This window comes from Talpa europaea (assembly GCF_964194135.1).
Source record: "Talpa europaea genome assembly, chromosome: 2".
Lineage (NCBI taxonomy): Eukaryota > Metazoa > Chordata > Mammalia > Eulipotyphla > Talpidae > Talpa > Talpa europaea.
In genome coordinates this window covers 111,317,231-111,338,827 of record NC_140068.1, presented here as the reverse complement: position 1 = coordinate 111,338,827, position 21,597 = coordinate 111,317,231, and the positions used below count along the sequence as shown (strand labels likewise).

General features: G+C 43.8%; 3 protein-coding genes and 1 pseudogene across 4 annotated transcripts; 2 read left to right on the top strand and 2 right to left on the bottom strand.

The window, feature by feature from the left end:
* Positions 1-23: 23 nt before the first annotated feature.
* On the top strand, positions 24-4,069 carry LOC311167891 (ubiquitin D-like; the record flags this gene model as incomplete). The annotated part of the gene is made up of 2 exons (XM_084229047.1): positions 24-55; positions 3,599-4,069. The coding sequence occupies exons 1-2, from the start codon at positions 29-31 to the stop codon at positions 4,067-4,069; spliced, it is 498 nt and encodes a 165-aa protein (XP_084085173.1). The 5' UTR covers positions 24-28.
* Positions 4,070-7,587: 3,518 nt separating this feature from the next.
* LOC311167893 (putative olfactory receptor 2I1) lies at positions 7,588-8,545 on the bottom strand (the record flags this gene model as incomplete). Its single annotated transcript, XM_084229049.1, has 1 exon — positions 7,588-8,545. The coding sequence occupies exon 1, from the start codon at positions 8,482-8,484 to the stop codon at positions 7,588-7,590; it is 897 nt and encodes a 298-aa protein (XP_084085175.1). The 5' UTR covers positions 8,485-8,545.
* An 8,589-nt stretch (positions 8,546-17,134) lies between these two features.
* Positions 17,135-18,285, top strand: LOC311188253 (ubiquitin D-like; annotated as a pseudogene). The gene is made up of 2 exons: positions 17,135-17,149; positions 17,815-18,285. The product of its transcript is annotated as a ubiquitin D-like (transcript).
* A 2,406-nt stretch (positions 18,286-20,691) lies between these two features.
* On the bottom strand, positions 20,692-21,597 carry LOC311167895 (putative olfactory receptor 2I1; the record flags this gene model as incomplete). Its single annotated transcript, XM_084229051.1, has 1 exon — positions 20,692-21,597. Exon 1 carries the CDS (start codon positions 21,580-21,582, stop codon positions 20,692-20,694), a length of 891 nt encoding a protein of 296 aa, XP_084085177.1. The 5' UTR covers positions 21,583-21,597.

Here is a 21,597-nt window from a genome sequence, read left to right as displayed (position 1 = left end):
TCTCTTTTTTGCTCCCCAGATCGAAGAGATGGCTCCCAATGCCTCCTGCCTCTGTGTAAGTTGGGGTTTGATGAAGGGATTTGAAAGGGAAAGCACCTCCAGGACTTGGGGAGACATGGAGAGAATGGGTGTGGGCCAATGCTCAGGGAGGTTGGGAAGAAGCCTCGAAGGGCGTGAGAGGGGCACTGATCTCTACAGAATATAAGGGAAGGGTCTGTCGAGGGAACTTGGTCACCTGAGTTCTCTTTCATGACAGACCGTGGACTGTCCACATTTAGGGGTAAATATCGGAAGTGGGTTGAGCTTTGTGCTTAAGAGAGCTAGCAAGGGCCTCCCCACTGGCGCAGCGGTTGGTGAGTGCCTTGCTGCGAAGCTGTCTGCAGCCTCTGCAGTGCCGGTTCAATTCCCTGCAGGCCAGGGAGAACACCACATGGCGCAGCAGACCTCTCCTGCCTCACCTGCTGCTCCCCTCAGCAGTGTATTTCGTCAGTCTGCCTGTTCTGTTCCCCGCTCTGGCTCTGGTGAATTCTCTCACCCTCCTGCTTCTGACCTGTACCCCAGTTCTTGTATACATAAATATCTTTAAAAAAAAAAAAAAGCTGGCAAGATTAGAAACAATGAAAATATTATCCTGGGCCCCTTTCACTTTATCCTGTTTAGCATTTCAGCACTCTTAAGCTTCCTCCTCCTCCCAAAGGACACATTCACAAAAATCGTTTATCTTAATTTCTTGGTGAACTCATGCATTATCAGTTTCCTCTAATGTAGTCATGGAGGGCAGCCCTGTGAGTGTCCCAATAGGCTGCCAAGACTCAGAAATTCTTTTGGGGAGTTGTTTTGCAAGTCTGGGGTACATCTTTGGATTCTGTGTAGTTGTATTTCTTCTTTTTTTTTTTTAAACTTTTTTCTTTTCAAAGATTTCCTGTTGCCGGCAACCTGATCTGATATTTTCTGCCTGGCCACTGGTGATGTTTCAGAATCCCCACATCCTATTGGACAGTGGGGTGCAGGCAGACATTTTCTCTGTGCAGAAAGCAAATGTATCTTGGCTTCTAAAAATGGTGGGTATAGAAATCTGGAAAGATATTTGAAAAAACAGCAGGGGCCAAGATTTCCAACCTATTCCAACATGCACTCCTCCCCCTCATACTATTCTATGAGTTTAAAAAAGTATGTGTAACCCACAAAATACATTGAAATAATAATTACTTTTCCTGGGTTTCCCCCATGGTGCACCTGTTGAGCGCAGTGCTGTGAAGTTGTTGGCAGCCTCTGCAGTGTGGGTTCGATTCCCAGCCAGCCAGGGAGATTCCCATATGGCTCAGCAGACCTCTCCTGTTGCCACACTACTCCCCTCAGCAGTGCTTTCTGTCCATCTGCCTGTTCTGCTCCCCACTCTGTCTCTGGTGAATCCTCTCACCCTCCGGTGCTTCTGGCCTGTACCCCAGCCCTTGTATAAATATTTCTTTTAAAAAATGGCCTCCCCTGGTGGCACAGGCGGTTGAGCGCAGCGCAGCACAGGGCTGTGAAGCTGTCCACTGCCTCTGCAGCGCAGGTTTGATCCCAGCCAGCTGGCGAGAATCCCACATAGTGCGGCAGACCTCTCCTGTCTTGCCCGCTGCTCCCCTCAGCAGTGTATTTCAGTCAGTCTGCCTGTTCTGTTCCCTGCTCTGTCTCTGGTGAATCCAGGTCACCCTACCACGCATGTGACCTGTATCCTGGTTCTTGTATGTATAAATAAATAAGTCTTAAAATATATATAAATAAATGATTTTTTTTAATAATAATAATTACTTTTCCAAATGTTATTAACTGGCTAAAAAGAGTTCAATTTAAGAACATGATTTTTCAAGTTTATTGTTTGATTTGGTTTGGTTTTAATATTAGCTTGAGCTCTCAGATCCCAAATGGTCAGAAGTGGGTGAGCTTTATGTTCTGGAGAGCTGGCACAATTACAAACAAGGAAAATATTATCATGGGCCCCTTTCACCTAATCCTGATTAGTGGTTCAGGACTCTAAAACTTCCGTCTCTTCCCAAAAGACAGTTTCACAAAAATCATTTATCCTAAATTGTTAACAAACTGATGCATTACCTTGTATAAGACTATAGTCACAATGCAGAGAAGCTGTTATGAAGGCAATGCTTAACGCAGACAAGTGACAGTCCAGTGAAGACTGTCTGTGGCATGTAGATTTGGAAGATTTCCCATAGGAGCACAAAATGTGAATTATAACTACATTTTGAAATGTACCATTTTGAGCCATGTTTAAGTAACTCTCTAGTATTAAAGTAGAAGGTACTACCCCCATGTGACAGGACTACAGCTTCATCCAGAAACCCTGCACACAATTAAACATTCAATATCATTTTTATTTAAGCAAGGCACCACCATTTACTCTAAAACATGGGATTGCTACCCCAATGACAAAGCAATTGAGGTGACTAAAGACTTTCTTCTTCTCTGGAGCTGGTTTAAATTCCAGTGAAGCCATTAACTTCCTTCCAAGTCAGGACTGTTTTCACATCATTTCACCATCTTGAAATAACAAATACATGGGGTTTGCTCAAACCCAAAAGAAGGAGTGTGGAAATGGGTGAATTAAAACTAGAATTATTGATTAGGAAAATTTTTTGAATGGAGCATGAAGGACACCCACCCCAAATCCTTCAGGAGACCAAACAGAGATGAGCTTCCCATTTCTAGGCTATTGAAGTAGAGTTGGATATAGTCTCTAACTTCTGTGAGTGGGGCCCTAGTCTAATGAAAGGTGATAATATTCTATAACAAGTAGATGTAAGAACATAAGAAATACAGATGGACAAGAGACATTGAACACACTGTTTCTATAATATGTAGGTTACTATTGCAAAACAATGGGACATTGAAAAAGGAAACAAACAATACAGAGACTCTGTATCCTAGCCAGCTTCCTCTAAGGTAGTTATAGAGGGAAGCCCAGTGAGTGCCCCAATAGGCTGCCAAGACTCAGAAATTCTTTTGGGGAGTTGTTTTTACGAGTCTGGTGTACATCTTTAACATTTTTTCAAATATTTATTTATTTATGCAAATAAGAACTGGGGTACAGGCCACAGGTGGGGAGGATGAGAGGATTCAGCAGAGACAAAGTGGGACACAGAACAAGAAGATTCACTGAAATAGACTGCTGAGGGGAGCAGTGACGAGACAGGAGAGGTCTTCTGTGCCATGTGGGTAGGTCCCTAGGATAGACCTCGTGCTACAGAGGCTGCAAATAGCTTCACAGTGCTGTGCTTAACCCCTTTGGCCATCAGGGGTAGCCATTTGACACATCATCTCCAGGGCACTTTGGTTAAAACAAAAGGTGGGACATTATTAATGACATTTTGGGATGGGTAAGAGGTTATGCCTTAAAGGAATAAGACTGATTTCCTTGTTTGTGTTATAATCTGGAATTTCCAAAAGAGAAATTCCAGAGAAGGGAGGGACATGACTCCTTGTAAAGGAGATGGAGGATCAGACAGGCAGTGAAGGGTGAACAACTAAGGAGGGGAGCCATTCAGGGGTGGAAAAGGGGGCAACCATTCTCAGCAACTAACCCTTGTCCTTTGATGTCCAGGTGAATGTCCATTCCGAGGCATGGAATATGATGACCTTCACTGCCAACTCTAATGACAGCGTGAATAAGATCAGTGAACATGTCCGATCTCAGACCAAGGTTCCTGTGCAGGAACAGGTCCTTCTGCTCGGCTCAACAGCCCTAGAACCCCGGAGAACACTGTCCTCTTATGGCATTGACAAGGAGACAACCATCCACCTCACTCTGAAGGTAGTGAAGCCCAGTGATGAGGAGATGCCCTTGATTCTGGTGGAGCAGGGTGATGAGGGGCAGAGACACCTCCTCCAGGTGCGAAGGTACAGCTCGGTGAAACAGGTGAAAAAGATGATTGAGGAGAACACTGGTGTGCGCCCCAAGAGACAGATTGTGACTTGCAATGGGAAGAGACTGGAAAATGGGAAGACCATGGCAGAGTACGACATCAGAGGGGGCGATTATCTCTTCCTGAACCGTTACTGTATTGGGGGATGACCACCCAAGAGAAAATAAATCTTATTTCCTTTTAGTGCTTACTGGCCAATCACACCCTATGATGTTAATCTCCCAAAATTAATGAGAAACAAACGTACAGGAAAAGTAGAGTTGGTGTGGAGTACCACACCAGCTAAATCTACAATGGTTTGATTCTAACATAATTACGTGGCAATTGGTGTATAGTATGTTACTGAGAACATAAAATAAATTTTAGAGCACATTAAAAATACCATGCAAAGCCATCTTGCAATATAATGTTTACTTGGCTGACTTACAGAAAAACTAGCATTTCCTTTCCCATTCAACAAACTCATGTGTCATTAGTTTCTGTGTTCCTATATTTGACCCAGGAATTCATCTATCATATTGCGCAATAATTTTTGAGCCAAATGGAATATTACTTGTAGAGAACAGTGACATGATTATGAAGTGAGCTACTTTCCCCTGAGACGTAGATATTTTGTTTCTTGTGGAGGTTCCTTAGGAGCAGATAGGCTTTCAGAGGGAATAGGCTTTCTGAAAGGCAGGGGACTGTGGACATGTTTCTGTTCTGCATGTCCTAGGGTCTGGAGGTCCTCTCAAGAGTCAGGGAAGCTATTGGAGTGAGGGTGGACAGGCCTGGTTTCTTACTGGACCCCAACACTGCCCAAGTTCTGGCCGATTGTGCTTCCTTCTCTCTGCTTTCCTTGCTGTTACAGAGCAACCCCAATAAGAAATGGGTTGCCTGACTGTGGGTCTTCAACAGCGCACTTAAAAGGGACTCCTTAATGCTAAACTGCAGGCACACACAAAAGGTTACTAAAAGGTTTATTTATAAGAGAAGGGGAAATGAAGAAATGAATAAGTGAGGGAGAAAAAGAGGGAGATAAATTCCTGAATGTGTCCTGCCATTCCCATGACCTGGAATCCCAACGACCTACTGAGAGCTGGCAAAAATCCAAGCGCCATGAGGCCAAGAGAGAGACCCCAACTCACATGGCTGGTTATATACCCAAACAAAAAACATGGCTGCTTAACTCCACCTTCAGATCCTCGCAACCCTCCCTTTGGTGATCATGGGATTTTAGTTCCCAGTGTCTTGAATGCTGGAGACCAGTTCCAGCTAGCAGTTGTGTCAGGGATCTCAGAAAGGAGAGGACGGTGTTGGTGAAAGTTTTTCTCGCAGGGCTGAGGGGAAGTGGAACGAGGTAGGGGTGAGGAAGACACAGACACCTTAGTTCGTGCAAGTATCTCATGCTGAGGGTCTCAGAGGGTCTTTATTTATACCATAAGGCAAGCGATGGAATTACATCAGTGTAAGCATTGAGGCAGAACAGAAACAATCAATACATATTTTCTCATGAACATGTAAAGACTCCCTAGGTCTCACACCTACACGGCATTTCTCTGGTAACCTTAAGAACAATTAGTTTCCTAGGTACAGCTCATTTACTAACATGAGCAATCATATAAGACAGCACAACATTTGGCAACAATTAAACTTTCCCAGTTACAGAGTGGGTGTAAAATTCCTATTCTATATCCAATTACTAAAATCAATCTATCTCCTAGCACTCAATTAACTTGACTAATATATTGATTACTTCAAGTGGTCTAAAACAACTCATCAAATCTAAGTAAGTTCTACTGAAGTCTAACTCTTAACTAGAAATTCCTAACATCCACACGTCCTGCGAACTATTGACCTCTTGCATACACCAGGAAATGTACTGCTGCCACAAACATGCACCCCCGTATTAGCCTATGGCTTCCAAGCACAGCTGGTTCAGGGCAGCTTGTTCTCCATAGTTCTCAGGGCCGGAACATTTCCTAGCTATACCTTTAGCATTGTTTACTTTCTTTGATACTGATTCAAGGGTGAGAACAATAAATCAATTAACGTCTAGGTCCAAAATGGGTTTTCATATGCCAATTAATAACTAACTTCTGCATTAACCAAGAACAAAGAGGAGAGCTTTAGCAGGCGTTGCCATGGAGACTCCCTAGGTCAGATCTTCTTGGGAAGTGCAAGAACTCCCCTCTTCTGGGAAATACAAATTTCCCTCTTTGGGGGAGCACAGGAACTCCCCGCTTCTCGGGAGTCTCCCCCAATGCCCAGACCATGTCAAGAGACAGCATGGGAGGCACAGCCTGCCGCACTTGATGGTTCTGGTCTGGAGTGGGGGTGGAGTCCACAAAACCTGCATGGAGTTTGCTCAGGAAATCCTTTCCCCTTAATATTACTACCAGTGGTCTGTTCCATTTTTGGAAACTCTAGTCTTGTTCCATTTCACTCACTACATTTACTCCTCTGACTCACTGTTGCTTTCTCATTTCTCATTACTGGTCTCATGCACGGCTTTCTCACAACCTGACACATGTCCACCTTCTTCAGCACTAGACTAGATCCTGCTCTAGTTTTAAAACTTGCTCAAGAACCACTTCTCACAAAAGAGTTTCTCAAGTTAACCCCACCCAAAAAAACCACACTGATAAGTCCTCCTTGCTGCACTTATTGGCCTAGAGATCTGTGGTGGGCACTAGTCACCAGGCTGGTGAGCATTAGGTTGGACTAATTTCCTGTCAAGGATATGCTGCTTTTTCTAGATGGGGGTTTCCTGTAGGGTAGAGCCTTTGATTTTCTTGTCAGTTTGAGACTCTTGTTGCAGATACCATAGGCCTTCCGCGGTCTCTTCCACAATGGGAGAAAACCATAGTTAAGCATGATGTCACATGTCATCTTACCAGCATATGGATTTTCAGAGAGGGGAAAGGTTGTCCCTAAATCACGTTTTCTCCTCCTCAGTATAGGAGAAAGCTGGAGGGCCATTTCTCCCTCCCTAAACTTGTAGAAGATACAGGGATTTTCCCTCAAGCACAAGAACATTTATTCATGGGAAAGGGACCTCCCCCATCAGCTCTCAACTCTTCCAGGACAAATCTTGCAGATTATCATCTAGGAATGAACAGGCTGAAGGCTCAAGTGATAGACTTTTCAAGGTGCATTTCATCCTCAGGCCTGGACTAACACTTTTTTTTAATATTTTATTTTATGTGTTTCTTACATCATTTTTCATTATCGCACAATGTATGCATTTTCATCTTGGTTCTATTCCCCCCACAACTGCGCTGCCCTATTTTGACCCCAATCCCTCCTCTCTCCGCACCTCCCCCGCAGTGTGTCTCTGGTCTATAGTTGCTTCTTGATTTTGCTTTTTCCTTTATTATAGTTATTCTTTTTCCTGGTGCCTTTTTTAGGTTTTCTAGGTTTTTTAGGTTTTCTGCTATGAGTGACCATCCGGTATTTTTCTTTTTCTTTCTGGCTTATTTCGCTGAGCATGATCCCTTCCAGCGCCATCCATGTTGCTGCAAATTGCATGAGTTTATCTTTTTTGATTGCTGAGTAATATTCCATTGTGTATATATACCACATCTTCTTGATCCAGTCATCTATTTTTGGGCATTTGGGTTGTTTCCAAAGCTTAGCTATGGCAAATAGTCCTGCTATAACACTTTTTTCCCCTCCCCAACAATGCTCACTGTCCAGTCTGCCCTCTCCCCAGCAATCTCCTCACTGCGCCCTTCACTTCCTTATTCCTCAGGGTGTAGATGAGTGGGTTGAGGGCCGGTGTGACCACAGTGTAGAAAAGTGAGACAAACTTGCCCCGTCCCTGGTTGTAGATGTGCCTGGGTTGCAGGTAGGTGTACATGGCTGAGCCATAGAACAGGCAGACCGCAATCAGGTGGGACCCGCATGTGCCCAGAGCTCTCTTCCGGCCCCCACCCCCGCTGGTTCGCATGCCCCACACTGCGCGCGCCACGGCCCCATAGGAGGCCAGTATCACGATGGATGGCACCAGCAGGATGACCACGCGGGCAACAAACATCTGGCGCTCGGTGGCATCTCGCCTGCCACCACAGGCCAGTTTGAGCAGCGCCGGCAGCTCACAGGAGAAGTGATCCAGTCGGTAGGGTGGGCACAGCGGCTGTGTGGCCAGGAGCGCAGTTTGCGCGGCGGAGTTGGTGAGGCCGCCCAGCCAGGAGGCGGCCGCCAGTGCGCGGCAGAATTTTGGCGCAGCGAGCCCCGCGTAGCGCAGCGGGCGGCACACGGCAGCCGCGCGGTCCAGCGCCATCACCGCCAGGAGGACACCCTCGACCGACCCCAGCGCCAGGAACGTGTACAGCTGAGCGATGCAGCCGCCGCGCAGCAGCCACAGCGCGCGGCCGCGCAGGTTGACCAGCAGTTGCGGCACCACGCTCGTGGTGAAGCCGACGTCCACCAGGGCCAGGTGACTCAGGAAGTAGTACATGGGCGTGTGCAGGCGCGGGTCGCGCACGGCCAGCAGCACCAGCGCCGAGTTGCCAGTGAGAGTCAGGAGGTAGCAGAAAAGCACAACCGCGAAGAGGACCGGCTGCAGGGAGGGCCAGTCCATGAAACCCAGCAGGAGAAAGCCCTCCTCTGTGCTGTGGTTGGCCTAAAGGAGGGAAACTCCCAGAAGGTTTAGAAGCAGGACATGTGCAAAGGTGACACCATGCCTTAGAAAGAAAGGAAATCCAGGGTATGTGGGGCGAGCAGGGGGAAGGGGTAGAAACACACCCTGTGCTTGCGTAATGTTGAAACCACGGATCTGAACCCTTATGACCCGACACGTGGGAGCTGTGCTCTCTGGGGTCTGGTTTTCACAATCGGTGCATTTCAACTACTTGCCTGTTTCTGGATGGACTCCTCCGACCAATGTAGAAATCTGAATTTCCTCCTCAACACGAAACACTTTCATTTCTTTTTTTTCTTAATTTATTTTTAATCTGTACATTTTTGTTCCTCCATATGTGTACATGTTCCACTCACCTTTCAACAAGCCACTATACAGTGCTCGCTCTAGGTCTTCCCTACCCCATCCCTCTGATAAACATTAAATTCATTCACTAAGTTTGACATTTAGGACTGCTATATTTTGTTTGTGTATGTTTTTTTGTTATTTATTCTCCACAGGTGAGGGAATTCATTTGTTATCTATCTTTCACTTTTTGACTTATTTCATCTTCAGGTTGTTTTGTCCCCAAAAGCCACTATTTCATTTTTCACAGCTGTGTAGTATTCCATTGAGTATATATTCCAGAATTTCTTTATCTATTCATATGCTGACTTCAAAACAGATTTCACTCTGAGTCTCCTTCCTGCTTAGGAAATGTGTAGTGCCTGACAATAAGTGTGAACCTCCAGGCTTGCTATACCCCATACTAGGTATGTCCTATTCATTTCAGGTGCTGTAGTTCTGGTAATACAAACCTTCATTTTGCTGACCACTGAATTCTAATGTGTAGGGAATCTCTCTTACAGGCTGCTTCCAATGTCCATTCCCCTTCCACTTACTATATAGTGTGATAACCATAGTCCACATGGATCAGCTCATGTGGACCAGCTTTTAAATCAAGAGTCACTTGGGCAGAGGAAAGAACATTCAATGAGAAGTTAGGAGACTTCTCTCCACCTGGCTGACTGCCTTTGGCCAGTTATTTGATATGTTCATTTACCTTTGCTTCAATTTTTTTTTTCATGTGTAAAAGGAAATGACTTCCAAACTTCCTGTATTATCCCACAGCTCTAATTTCAATATTTTTCAAACCAGTGTAAAGAGGACATAGAAGCCTTCAGCCCTTGAAAATGGTGCTGAATCAAATTTCCTAATGGCACAAAAACCATAATGATTGACATAATGGATAAAAGGTACACAGAAATCTTTCTACTACATCTTTCACAACAGGTATCATTGTAGAGATAACTTTTTAAGGATCATATTCACTATTCTTAATTTAAAAATCAGCCCCTCATTTATTTTTCAGATTTCCAGTTTTCCCCAAATACAACATCATATTTACATGCTTCTTTCATTTTATCCTCATTTGGCAGAACAGTTATTAATGAATTCAAGAAGAAGAGTCCGAGAGTCAGACTGCCCAAATTGGAGTCTGGACCCTGCAATTTCTTGGATAAGCCACCTTGGACATGGGGCTTAACTGTTCTGTGGCCAGTTTCCCCAAATGAAAACAGAATTGTTAAGGTGGGTTCAAAACACAAAGCTCTTAGAACAGTGTGCTTACTTAGGAGCTCATAGAAGTTCTTCAGTAGAGCCTCCCCCGTGGCTCAGCAGTTGAGCGCTGGGTTGCAAAGCTGCCAGCAATCTCTGTAGCGCCAGTTCCATCCCCGGCCACCCGGGCGAGGGTCCCACATGGCACGCAGACCTCTCCTGCCGCCCACTGCTCCCCTCAGCAGTGTACTTCAGTCCTTTCGCCTGCTCTGCTCTCCGCTCTGGCTCTGGTGAATTCTCTCACCCTCCTGCGCTTCTGACTGTACCCAGTGCTTGGATAAATAAATAAATAAATAAATCTATCTTTAAAAATAAATAAATAAAATGGAGTCATACTCTTTAAAAAAAAAGTTCTTCAGTAAAGTGTAAACATTATCATCACTATTTCTTAAATCAGTAATAGGACTTAGAAGATTCCTACGCTGAGAAATGACACACTGATATATAAATTTATGTCCCCTTTCATAGACTGATCTTTACTCGCTGGAAAACTGGATAATACTCCTGTTTTTGTTTTTTTTTAAAGATTTATTTATTTACTTATATAAGCAATGGGTACAGTCAGAAGCACGGGAGGGTGAGAGAATTCACCAGAGCCAGAGCAGAGAACAGAACAGGCAGAATGATGAAATACACTGCTGAGGGGAGCAGCGGGCAGCAGGAGAGGTCTGCGGGCCATGTGGGACCCTCCCTGGCGGCCGGGACTCGAACCAGCGCAGCAGAGGCTATGGGCAGCTTCACAGCCCAGCGCTCAACCGCTGCACCACAAGGGGAGGCCCGATAATACTCCTGTTTTACAAAGTAAGGTAATTGAGGTTATATAACTTGCTATGGTCACAGCCTTTGTGAATGTTTATCAGGATTTCAACGCAGAGCTGACCAGTCCTGAGATCTTTGGAAGGTTTTTATTTGTTGTTTATTTAATAAATCAGGTTCTAATATGCTAAGAACTGCAGAGTATAACGGTACATCTTTTATTTAATTTTACATAATGGCAGTCATCATGGAGATGAGCTAAATACAAGAGATGACATTCAGACTTATGGTTCAACAGTGCTAGAGATATGGACCTATAAAATCAGATTTCCTAATTCTATGATTATATAGACACATATCAGTTCAGCCAGGCAATCATCACCATTTCCCTCCAAATATGCCAAATTCTGAAAACAGGTACAACATAACAAATTGCACAGACAACATCCTTACTACATGTATGAACAAATTCCCAAATATAGAGCTCAAACAGATGTGCGCTCTTTAACTCCCCGCTCAAAATGATCCCTCTCTAGCATCAGGAAGGCAAATTGGTTTAAAAGAAAATTCATCTTGACCTCATTAGGTATTCTAGAATATGCTTCATCTGCATGACTTACCCTCATGTCTTGTTCTCTGGCACTAGCATTTAGGCCTTCACTTTCCAAACGAGAAGTTGGTCTCTTTCTTCTGTTCTGGATGCTCTGGGTTTAAAATGTCAGTGGGCAGGATGAAAAATACTCTCTACCACATGACTGTTGATTTCTGGAACAGATGCCTCAGATCAGAGTCCAGTACCTTAGAAAGAAGACGGGTGGGCACCTTCTGGCTCATCACCAGAGGAAGGAATAGAATGTCTTTGGGCGAGAATTCACCTATGCCCTGGAAGCATCAAGACTCAGGCAGAAGTGACAAGATCTGTTCTTGAAGAACCTCATAATGGGAGATAGACAAACAAGGACTTGAGCCTTTTTGGTGGTAGCAAAGCAGCATTAGCTGGTGGAGGTGGCAGAAATGCCTCTGGGTTCTGAAGGGCATAGAGGTTATAGGGGAGGAGGGAGTGCACTGCTGGGGCCTCTCACTAGAGGAAACAGGGGAATCAACTGACGTCAGCTCCAGAGGATGCATCTCTGAGGAATCCTTGTCCCATTCCCACAACTAGTAATTGGCATGGAGGTGTCCAGAGAGGAGTCCCCAAGATGAGGAAGGGAAAATTCTAGAGGGAAAGATCTTTTACAGTGGTGTGTCCCTCGCAATGTGTGGAGGCCAGAGATGGCATGATTCTCTTTCAATATCATTTCTACTCCAATTTATAACTAGTTTGGAATCGCATTCTCTGAGTGTCATTACACTAGACATTTGAACTCAGTGACCCTCAAGGTCACATGGAAAAATTCCCTTACTTGTGTGAGATGGAGTCATCCTCAGTTTTGAGCACAGCTCTGCTTCATGCCATCAGCATTTTGCCCACTACCTCTATTGTTGCTGCCATCCTCTGCGTTAGCACCTTTTTCTTGAAGATTTTTGTTCCTGAGTCGCAAACATTCTCCCCAGTGGTGTCACTCTCATAATTCTTTGTTTTTTCATTCAGTATCTACATAGAAATTTTTCTTGCCTCTCAGTTCCTTCCTCATTAGGCATCTAGAAATTTATCACAGTCATCACCTTTCACATGTCTTTGTTTCTTTCTAAGTCCAGCAAATATTCACTTGTCAATCCTATAATTTTGCCTTTGCACATATTTTCTCATTATTCCTGCCACTCTTCACATTGTGACCCTCCCTTTGTTAAATCACCATGTTATTTAAATTCAATTCTAACCCTACCCATCCTCTACATTTCTTTGGCTGATTGTGTCTGTAAAAAAAGGCAATAACCATACTGAGAAGTTCCATTTTATATTCAAGCACACTACCTTTACTTTTTCTTTTTAGCTTTTATTAATAGTTTGAGCTCTATTTAGACAGAATAAATATATAAAGGTATATAAATTTAGGTGATTTATAATGATGTGACAACTATGTTGCAAACAAACAAATCTTTCACTACACTTTAGTTAACATTTCCTCCACCTTACATAATTTTTTTTTGCTTTTTGTTGCTATTGTTATAGTGAGACCAAAATATTTTGCTCTCAGGGCAACTTTTAAGTAAATCAAACAATTAAGTATAGTTGCTATGGCTGCATATTACATCCCGAGCATTTATTCATTTTATAACTGTAAGTTTTCACCGTTTGACTGATATCTCCCCATTTCTGCCACCCGTCAGCCCCTGCAAACACCAATATATTCTCCGTTTCAGTGAGTCAATGGTTTTAGATTTCACATATACATGAGGTCACCTGTGGCCAAAAAAGGGCACCAGGGGTCTGCAACAGCCCCACCTGGACCTTGGAATGAGAGGGGATTTCACATTGGAAGGAAGGAGGGAAAAGGGAAAGATGAAAATCCAGATTTGTTTACATTCTTTGAAAGGACGCGATTTCTCAGAAACCAGATCCTCTCTGGGTATGTTAGAGAGCAGGAGAATCCTTTAATGATTTATTAATAGTTTTTCCTGGGAGGATTCCAGGCTTGCCCTCAAACTTTGTTTAAATCCCTCTCTCGATTAGGTGGTTTCCCTATTGCCACATAGTGCATTTCATGTGGTAGAACATTTTATCACAGTTCTGGGAGAGCAGTTTTATACACCTTTACATCAGACTGAGAGCTGATCTTCCTCCAGGCTCTGCCTTCTGCACTCACAGGCTCTTTGCTCACCTCCGCCTGATGGGAAGCACTAGGTGGCTCATGCAGGCTGTCAAAGGGGATGCTCTCACTTTCACTCATTCCAAGAGTCCTTGCATCCTCTGCTTTCCTTCATCTCTCTTTATTCCTTCCACCAATTTGCATCATGCCTTCAAAAAAGCAACATTCCTGCTGGGGTATCTTTTAATAAGGTTGAAAACTAAGCCTCCACCCTTTGACAAGCTGAACATTTGAGAGGCTTGAATACATAAAAAGGAATTAATAAAGATGCTGCTGGAACCAGGCCATATGACTGATCACATTGACCCTTTCAGTGGAAGCAGAGCCATTTTACATATTTTTTACATATATTTTCATTTTTGTACAATGTATGCATTTTCATCTCAGTTATAGTCCCTTTTCTGTTTTCTACTCAATCTCTAGTGAATTCTTTCACCACCTCACCTCCAGCCTCACACTGATCTTCTCCCCACAATAACTCCTACAAAAAAAGGCCATCAAAGGGATACTACCAAATACGTTTCACAAAGCCAACATTACACTAATACCAAAACCAAACAAGGACAATACACAAAAGAGAAAACTACAGACCAATCTCTCCCACGAACACGGATGCAAAAGTCATCAATAAATTCTAGCCAACTGAATCCAACAAGGCATCCAAAAGATAATTCACCATGATCAGTGGGATTTATTCCAGGGGCACAAGGATGGTTCAACATCCAAAAATCAATTAATGTAATCCAAACACATCAACAACACCTGCTGAGAAAGCATTCAACAAAGTTCAGCATCCATTTATGATAAAGGCTCTTGAAATTCTCAGGATAGAAGGAACGTATCTTAACATAATAAAGGCCATATATGACAAACCCATAGCCAATATCATTCTCAATGATGAAAAGCTGAAAGCCTTTCCCTTAAGTCTGGAACAAGACAAGGATATCCACTCTCACCACTGCTTTTCAATATAATACTGGAAGTTCTAGACAGAACAATAAGACAAGAAAAAGGCATGTGAGGAATCCAAACAGGGAAAGAAGAAGTAAAGCAGTCCCTATTTGTAGATGATATTATAACATACATAGAGAACTCCAAAACTTCCACAGAAAAACTAATGAAAAAAATCAACCCGTTTAGTAAAGTAGCAGGGTACAAAATCAACACACAAAAATCAGCCACCTTTCTATAAACAAACAAACAGTCTGAAGAAGAAAAAATCAAGAAACCCATCCCTTTTATAATCAAAACAAAAAAAATCAAATACTTGGGAATAAACCTAAAAAGAAGAGGAGAAGGACCTATACAAATAAAATTATAAAACATTGTTAAAAGAAATAGAAGAATATACAAAGAAAAGGAAAAACACCCTCTGCTCATGGATTGGAAGTATTAATATTATTAAAAAGGCCATCCTCCCAAAAGCAATTTACAGATTCAATGCTATTCCAATAAAAATGTCCATGAAATTCCACAAAAAAAAAATAGAACAAATATTGATGAAATTCATATGGAGCCACAAAAAAAAAAGTCGATAGCCAAGGCACTACTGAATAAAAAGAAGGGGAATGGAGGTATCAAATGCCCAGATTTCAAACTATACTACAAAACAGTAATAATTTAAAAAGTATGGTACTGGAACAAAAATAGACACACAGACCAATGGAATCGAATAGAAAACCCAGAAATAAGGCCACACATATATGGACAACTAATCTTTGACAAAGGAGCAAACAAAATCCAATAGAACAAGGACAGTTTGTTCAATAAATGGTGCTGGGAAAACTGGACAGCTACAAGAAAAACAAATGAAGTTAGACTGCCACCTCACACCATGCACAAAAACAAACTCAAAATGGATTAAAGAATTAGACATAAGACCTGACACCATAAAATATATAGAACAAAATATAAGCAAAACACTAGATGACATACATCTCAGTAAAATCTTTAAAGACGCATCACCTAAAGCAAAGATAGTGAAGGAAAAGATGAACAGCTGGAACTACATCAAATTACAGAGCTTCTTCTGCATATCAAAAGGAACATTAAGGGTCTCTCCTGGTGGTGCAGATGGTTGAGTGCAGCATTTTGAAGCTGTCTGCAGCCTCTGCAGTGTGGGTTTGATCCTGGAGGGCAGACCTCTCCTGTCACCCCCTGCTCCCCTCAGCAGTGTATTTCACTCATTCAGCCTGATCTGTTCCCTGGTCTGTCTCTGATGAATCCTCTCACCCTACCGCATGCATCTGACCTGTATCCCAGTTCTTGTGTGTATGAATAAATAAATCTTTTTAAAAATATAAGTAAATAAATAATTTTTAAATAATAATTAATTTTCCCAATAGTATTAACTGGCTAAAAAGAGTTCAGTTTAAGAACATGATTTTTCAAGTTTATTGTTTAGTTTGGTTTGGTTTTAATATTAGCTTGAGCTCTCAGATCCCAAATGGTCAGAAGTGGGTGAACTTTGTGCTCAAGAGAGCTGGCAAGATTACAAACGAGGAAAATATTATCATGGGCCCCTTTCACACAATCCTGATCAATGGTTCAGAACTCTTAAACTTCCCTCTCTTCCCAAAAGACAGTTTCACAAAAAAAGCATTTATCCTGAATTGTTAACAAACTGATGCATTACCTTATATAAGACTACAGTCACTATGAAGAGAAGCTGTTATGAAGGCAATACTTAACGCGGACAAGTGACAGTCCAGTGAAGACTGTGGCATCTAGACTTGGAAGATTTCCCATAGGAGCACAAAATGTGAATTATAACTACATTTTGAAATGTGCCATTTTGAGCCATATTTAAATAACAAACTCTCTAGTATTAAAGTAGAAGGTACTACCCCCATGTGACAGGACTACAGCTTTATCCAGAAACCCTGCACACGATTAAACATTCAATATCATTTTTATTTAAGCAAGGCACCACCATTTACTCTAAAACATGGGATTGCTACCCCAATGACAAAGCAATTGAGGTGACTTAAGACTTTTTTCTTCTCTGGAGTTGGTTTAAATTCCAGGGAAGCCATTAACTTCCTTCCAAGTCAGGACTGTTTTCACATCATTTCACCATCTTGAAACTAACAAACACATGGGGTTTGCACAAACCCAAAAGAAGGAGTGGAGGAATGGGGGAATTAAAACTGGAATTATTGATTAGGAAAATTTTTTGAATGGAGCATGAAGGACACCCACCCCAAATCCTTCAGGAGACCAAACAGAGATGAGCGTCCCATTTCTAGGTTATTGAAGTAGAGCTGGATATAGTCTCTATCTTCTGTGAGTGAGGCCCTAGTCTAATTAAAGGTGATAATATTCTATAATAAGTAGATATCAGAACATAGGAAATACAGATGGACAAGAGATATTGAACACACTGTTGCTATAATATGTAGGTTACTATTACAAAACAAAGGGACATTAAAAAAGGAAACAAACAATACAGAGACTCTGTATCTTAACCAGCTTCCTCTAATGTAGTTATGGAAGACAGCCCAGTGAGTGCCCCAATAGGCTGCCAGGACTCAGAAATTCTTTTGGGGAGTTGTTTTTATGAGTCTGGTGTACATCTTTGGATGCTGTGTAGTTGTATTTCTTTTTTTTAACATTTTTCAAATATTAATTTATTTATGCAAACAAGAACTGGGCTAAAGGCCAGAGGTGGGGAGAGTGAGAAGATAAAGCAGACACAGAATAGGAAAAGAACAGGATGATTCACAGAAATACACTGCTGAGGGGAGCAGTGACGAGACAGGAGAGGTCTTCTGTGCCATGTGGGTAGGTCCCTAGGATAGACCTCGTGCTACAGAGGCTGAAAATAGCTTCACAGTGCTGTGCTTAACCCCTTTGGCCATCAGGGGTAGCCATTTGACACATCATCTCCAGGGCACTTTGGTTAAAAAAAAAGGTGGGACATTATTAATGACATTTTGGGATGGGTAAGAGGTTATGCCTTAAAGGAATAAGACTGATTTCCTTGTTTGTGTTATAATCTGGAATTTCCAAAAGAGAAATTCCAGAGAAGGGAGGGACATGACTCCTTGTAAAGGAGATGAAGGATCAGACAGGCAGTGAAGGGTGAACACCTGAGGAGGGGAGCCATTCAGGGGTGGAAAAGGGGGCAACCATTCTCAGCAACTAACTCTTGTCCTTTGATGTCCAGGTGAATGTCCATTCCGAGGCATGGAATATGATGACCTTCAATGCCAACTCTAATGACAGCGTGAATAAGATCAGTGAACATGTCCGATCTCAGACCAAGGTTCCTGTGCAGGAACAGGTCCTTCTGCTCGGCTCAACGGCCCTAGAACCCCGGAGAACACTGTCCTCTTATGGCATTGACAAGGAGACAACCATCCACCTCACTCTGAAGGTAGTGAAGCCCAGTGATGAGGAGATGCCCTTGATTCTGGTGGAGCGGGGTGACGAGGGGCAGAGTCACCTCCTCCAGGTGTGAAGGTCCAGCTCGGTGAAACAGGTGAAAAAGATGATTGAGAATGACACTTGTGTGCGCCCCAAGAGACAGATTGTGACTTGCAATGGGAAGAGACTGGAAAATGGGAAGACCATGGCAGAGTACGACATCAGAGGGGGCGATTTTCTCTTCCTGAACCGTTACTGTATTGGGGGATGACCACCCAGGAGAAAATAAATCTTATTTCCTTTTAGTGCTTACTGGCCAATCACACCCTATGATGTTAATCTCCCAAAATTAATGAGAAACAAACGTACAGGAAAAGTAGAGTTGGTGTGGAGTACCACACCAAATTTAGCTGCAGCTAAATCTACAATGATTTGATTCTAACATAATTATGTGGCAATTGGTGTATAGTATGTTACTGAGAACATAAAATAAATTTTAGAGCACATTAAAAATACCATGCAAAGCCATCTTGCAATATAATGTTTACTTGGCTGACTTACAGAAAAACTAGCATTTCCTTTCCCATTCAACAAACTCATGTGTCATTAGTTTCTGTGTTCCTATATTTGACCCAGGAATTCATCTATCATATTGCGCAATAATTTTTGAGCCAAATGGAATATTACTTGTAGAGAACAGTGACATGATTATGAAGTGAGCTACTTTCCCCTGAGATGTAGATATGTTGTTTCTTGTGGAGGTTCCTTAGGAGCAGATAGCCTTTCAGAGGGAACAGGCTTTCTGAAAGGCAGGGGACTGTGGACATGTTTCTGTTCTGCATGTCCTAGGGTCTGGAGGTCCTCTCAAGGCTCAGGGAAGCTATTGGAGTGAGGGTGGACAAGCCTGGTTTCTGACTGGACCCCAACACTGCCCAAGTTCTGGCTGATTGTGCTTCCTTCTCTCTGCTTTCCTTGCTTTTACAGGGCAATCCCAATACGAAATGGGTTGCCTGACTGTGGGTCTTCAACAGCGCACTTAAAAGGGGAAATGAAGAAATGAATAAGTCAGGGAGAAAAAGAGGGAGATAAATGTGTGAATGCATCCCGCCATTCCCCTGACCTGGAATCCCAATGACCCGCTGAGAGCTGGCAAAAATCCAAGCACCATGAGGACAATAGAGAGACCCCAACTCACATGGCTGGTTGTACACCCAAACAAAAAACATGGCTGCTTAACTCCACCTTCAGGTCCTCGCAACCCTCCCTTTCATGATCACAGGATTTAGTTCCCCGTGTCTTGATGGCTCTGGTCTGGAGTGGGGGTAGAGTCCACAAAACCTACATGGAGTTTGCTCAGGAAATCCTTCCTCCCTAACATTAAGCAGTGGTCTGTTCCATTTTTGGAAACTCTAGTCTTGTTCCATTTCACTCACTACATTTACTCCTCTGACTCACTGTTGCTCTCTCATTTCTCATTACTGGTCTCATGCACGGCTTTCTCACAACCTGACACATGTCCACCTTCAGCACTAGACTAGATCCTGCTCTAATTTTAAAACTTGCTCAAGAACCACTTCCCACAGAAGAGTTTCTCAAGTTAACCCCACCCAAAAAAACCACACTGATAGGTCCTCCTTGCTGCACTTATTGGCCTAGAGATCTGTGGTGGGCACTAGTCATCAGGCTGGTGAGCATTAGGTTGGACTAATTTCCTGTCAAGGATATGCTGCTTTTTCTAGATGGGGGTTTCCTGTAAGGTAGAGCCTTTGATTTTCTTGTCAGTTTGAGACTCTTGTTGCAGATACCATAGGCCTTCCGTGGTCTCTTCCACAATGGGAGAAAACCATAGTTAAGCATGATGTCACATGTCATCTTACCAGCATATGGATTTTCAGAGGGGCTACAGTATCCCTTAGGGAGGGAAAAGGTATTGCCAAAATTATGTTTCCTCCTCCTCCATATAGGAGAAAGCTGTGGAGGCCATTTCTCTCTCCCTTAACTTGCATCTGTAACAAGGATTTTCCCTCAAGCACATGAACATTTCTTCATGGGAAAGGGAACTCCCCCATCAGCCCTCAACTCTTCCAGGACAAATCTTGCAGATTATCATGTAGGAACAAACAGGCTGAAGGCTCAATTGACAGACTTTGCAAGGTGCATTTCATCCTCGGGTCTGGGCTAACACTTTTTTTTTCAATATTTTATTATATATATATATATATCTATATATATCTTACATCATTTATCATTATTGCACAATATATGCATTTTCATCTTGGTTATATTCCCCCCACAATTGCACTCCCATACTTGACCCCAATCCCTCCTCTCTCTGACCCCACACCAGTGCCTCTCTAGTCTATAGTTGTTTCTTGTTTTTTATTTCTCCTTTATTAAAGTTGTTCTTTTACCTGGTCCCTTATTTAGGTTTTCTAGATTCCTGCTATGAATGAGACCATCCGGTATTTTTCTTTTTCTTTCTGGCTTATATCGTTGAGCATGATCCCTTCTAGCTCCATCCATGTTGCTGCAAATTGCATGACTTATCTTTTTGATTGCTGAGTAATATTCCATCTTCATGATCCAGTCATCTATTTCTGGGCATTTCGGTTGTTTCCTAAGCTGAGCTATTGTAAATAGTCCTGCTATAACACTTTTTTCCCCTCCCCAACAATGCTCACTGTCCTGTCTGCCCTCTCCCCAGCAATCTCCTCACTGCGCCCTTCACTTCCTTATTCCTCAAGGTGTAGATAAGTGGGTTGAGGGCCGGTGTGACCACCGTGTAGAAAAGTGAGACAAACTTGCCCCGTTCCTGATTGTAGCTGTGCCTGGGTTGCAGGTAGGTGTAGATGGCTGAGCCATAGAACAGGCAGACCGCAGTCAGGTGGGACCCGCATGTGCCCAGCGCTCTCTTCCGGCCCCCGCTGGTTCGCATGCCCCACACTGCGCGCGCCACGGCCCCATAGGAGGCCAGTATCACAGTGGATGGCACCAGCAGAATGACCACGCGGGCAACAAACATCTGGCGCTCGGTGGCATCTCGGCTGCCACCACAGGCCAGTTTGAGCAGCGCCGGCAGCTCACAGGAGAAGTGGTCCAGTCGGTAGGGTGGGCACAGCGGCTGTGTGGCCAGGAGCGCAGTTTGCGCGGCGGAATTGGTGAGGCCGCCCAGCCAGGAGGCGGCCGCCAGCGCGTGGCAGAGTTTTGGCGCCGCGAGCCCCGCGTAGCGCAGCGGGCGGCACACGGCAGCCGCGCGGTCCAGCGCCATCACCGCCAGGAGGACGCACTCGGCCGACCCCAGCGCCAGGAACGTGTACAGCTGAGCGATGCAGCCGCCGCGCAGCAGCCACAGCGCGCGGCCGCGCAGGTTGACCAGCAGTTGCGGCACCACGCTCGTGGTGAAGCCGACGTCCACCAGGGCCAGGTGACTCAGGAAGTAGTACATGGGCGTGTGCAGGCGCGGGTCGCGCACGGCCAGCAGCACCAGCGCCGAGTTGCCAGTGAGAGTCAGGAGGTAGCAGAAAAGCACAACCGCGAAGAGGACCGGCTGCAGGGAGGGCCAGTCCATGAAACCCAGCAGGAG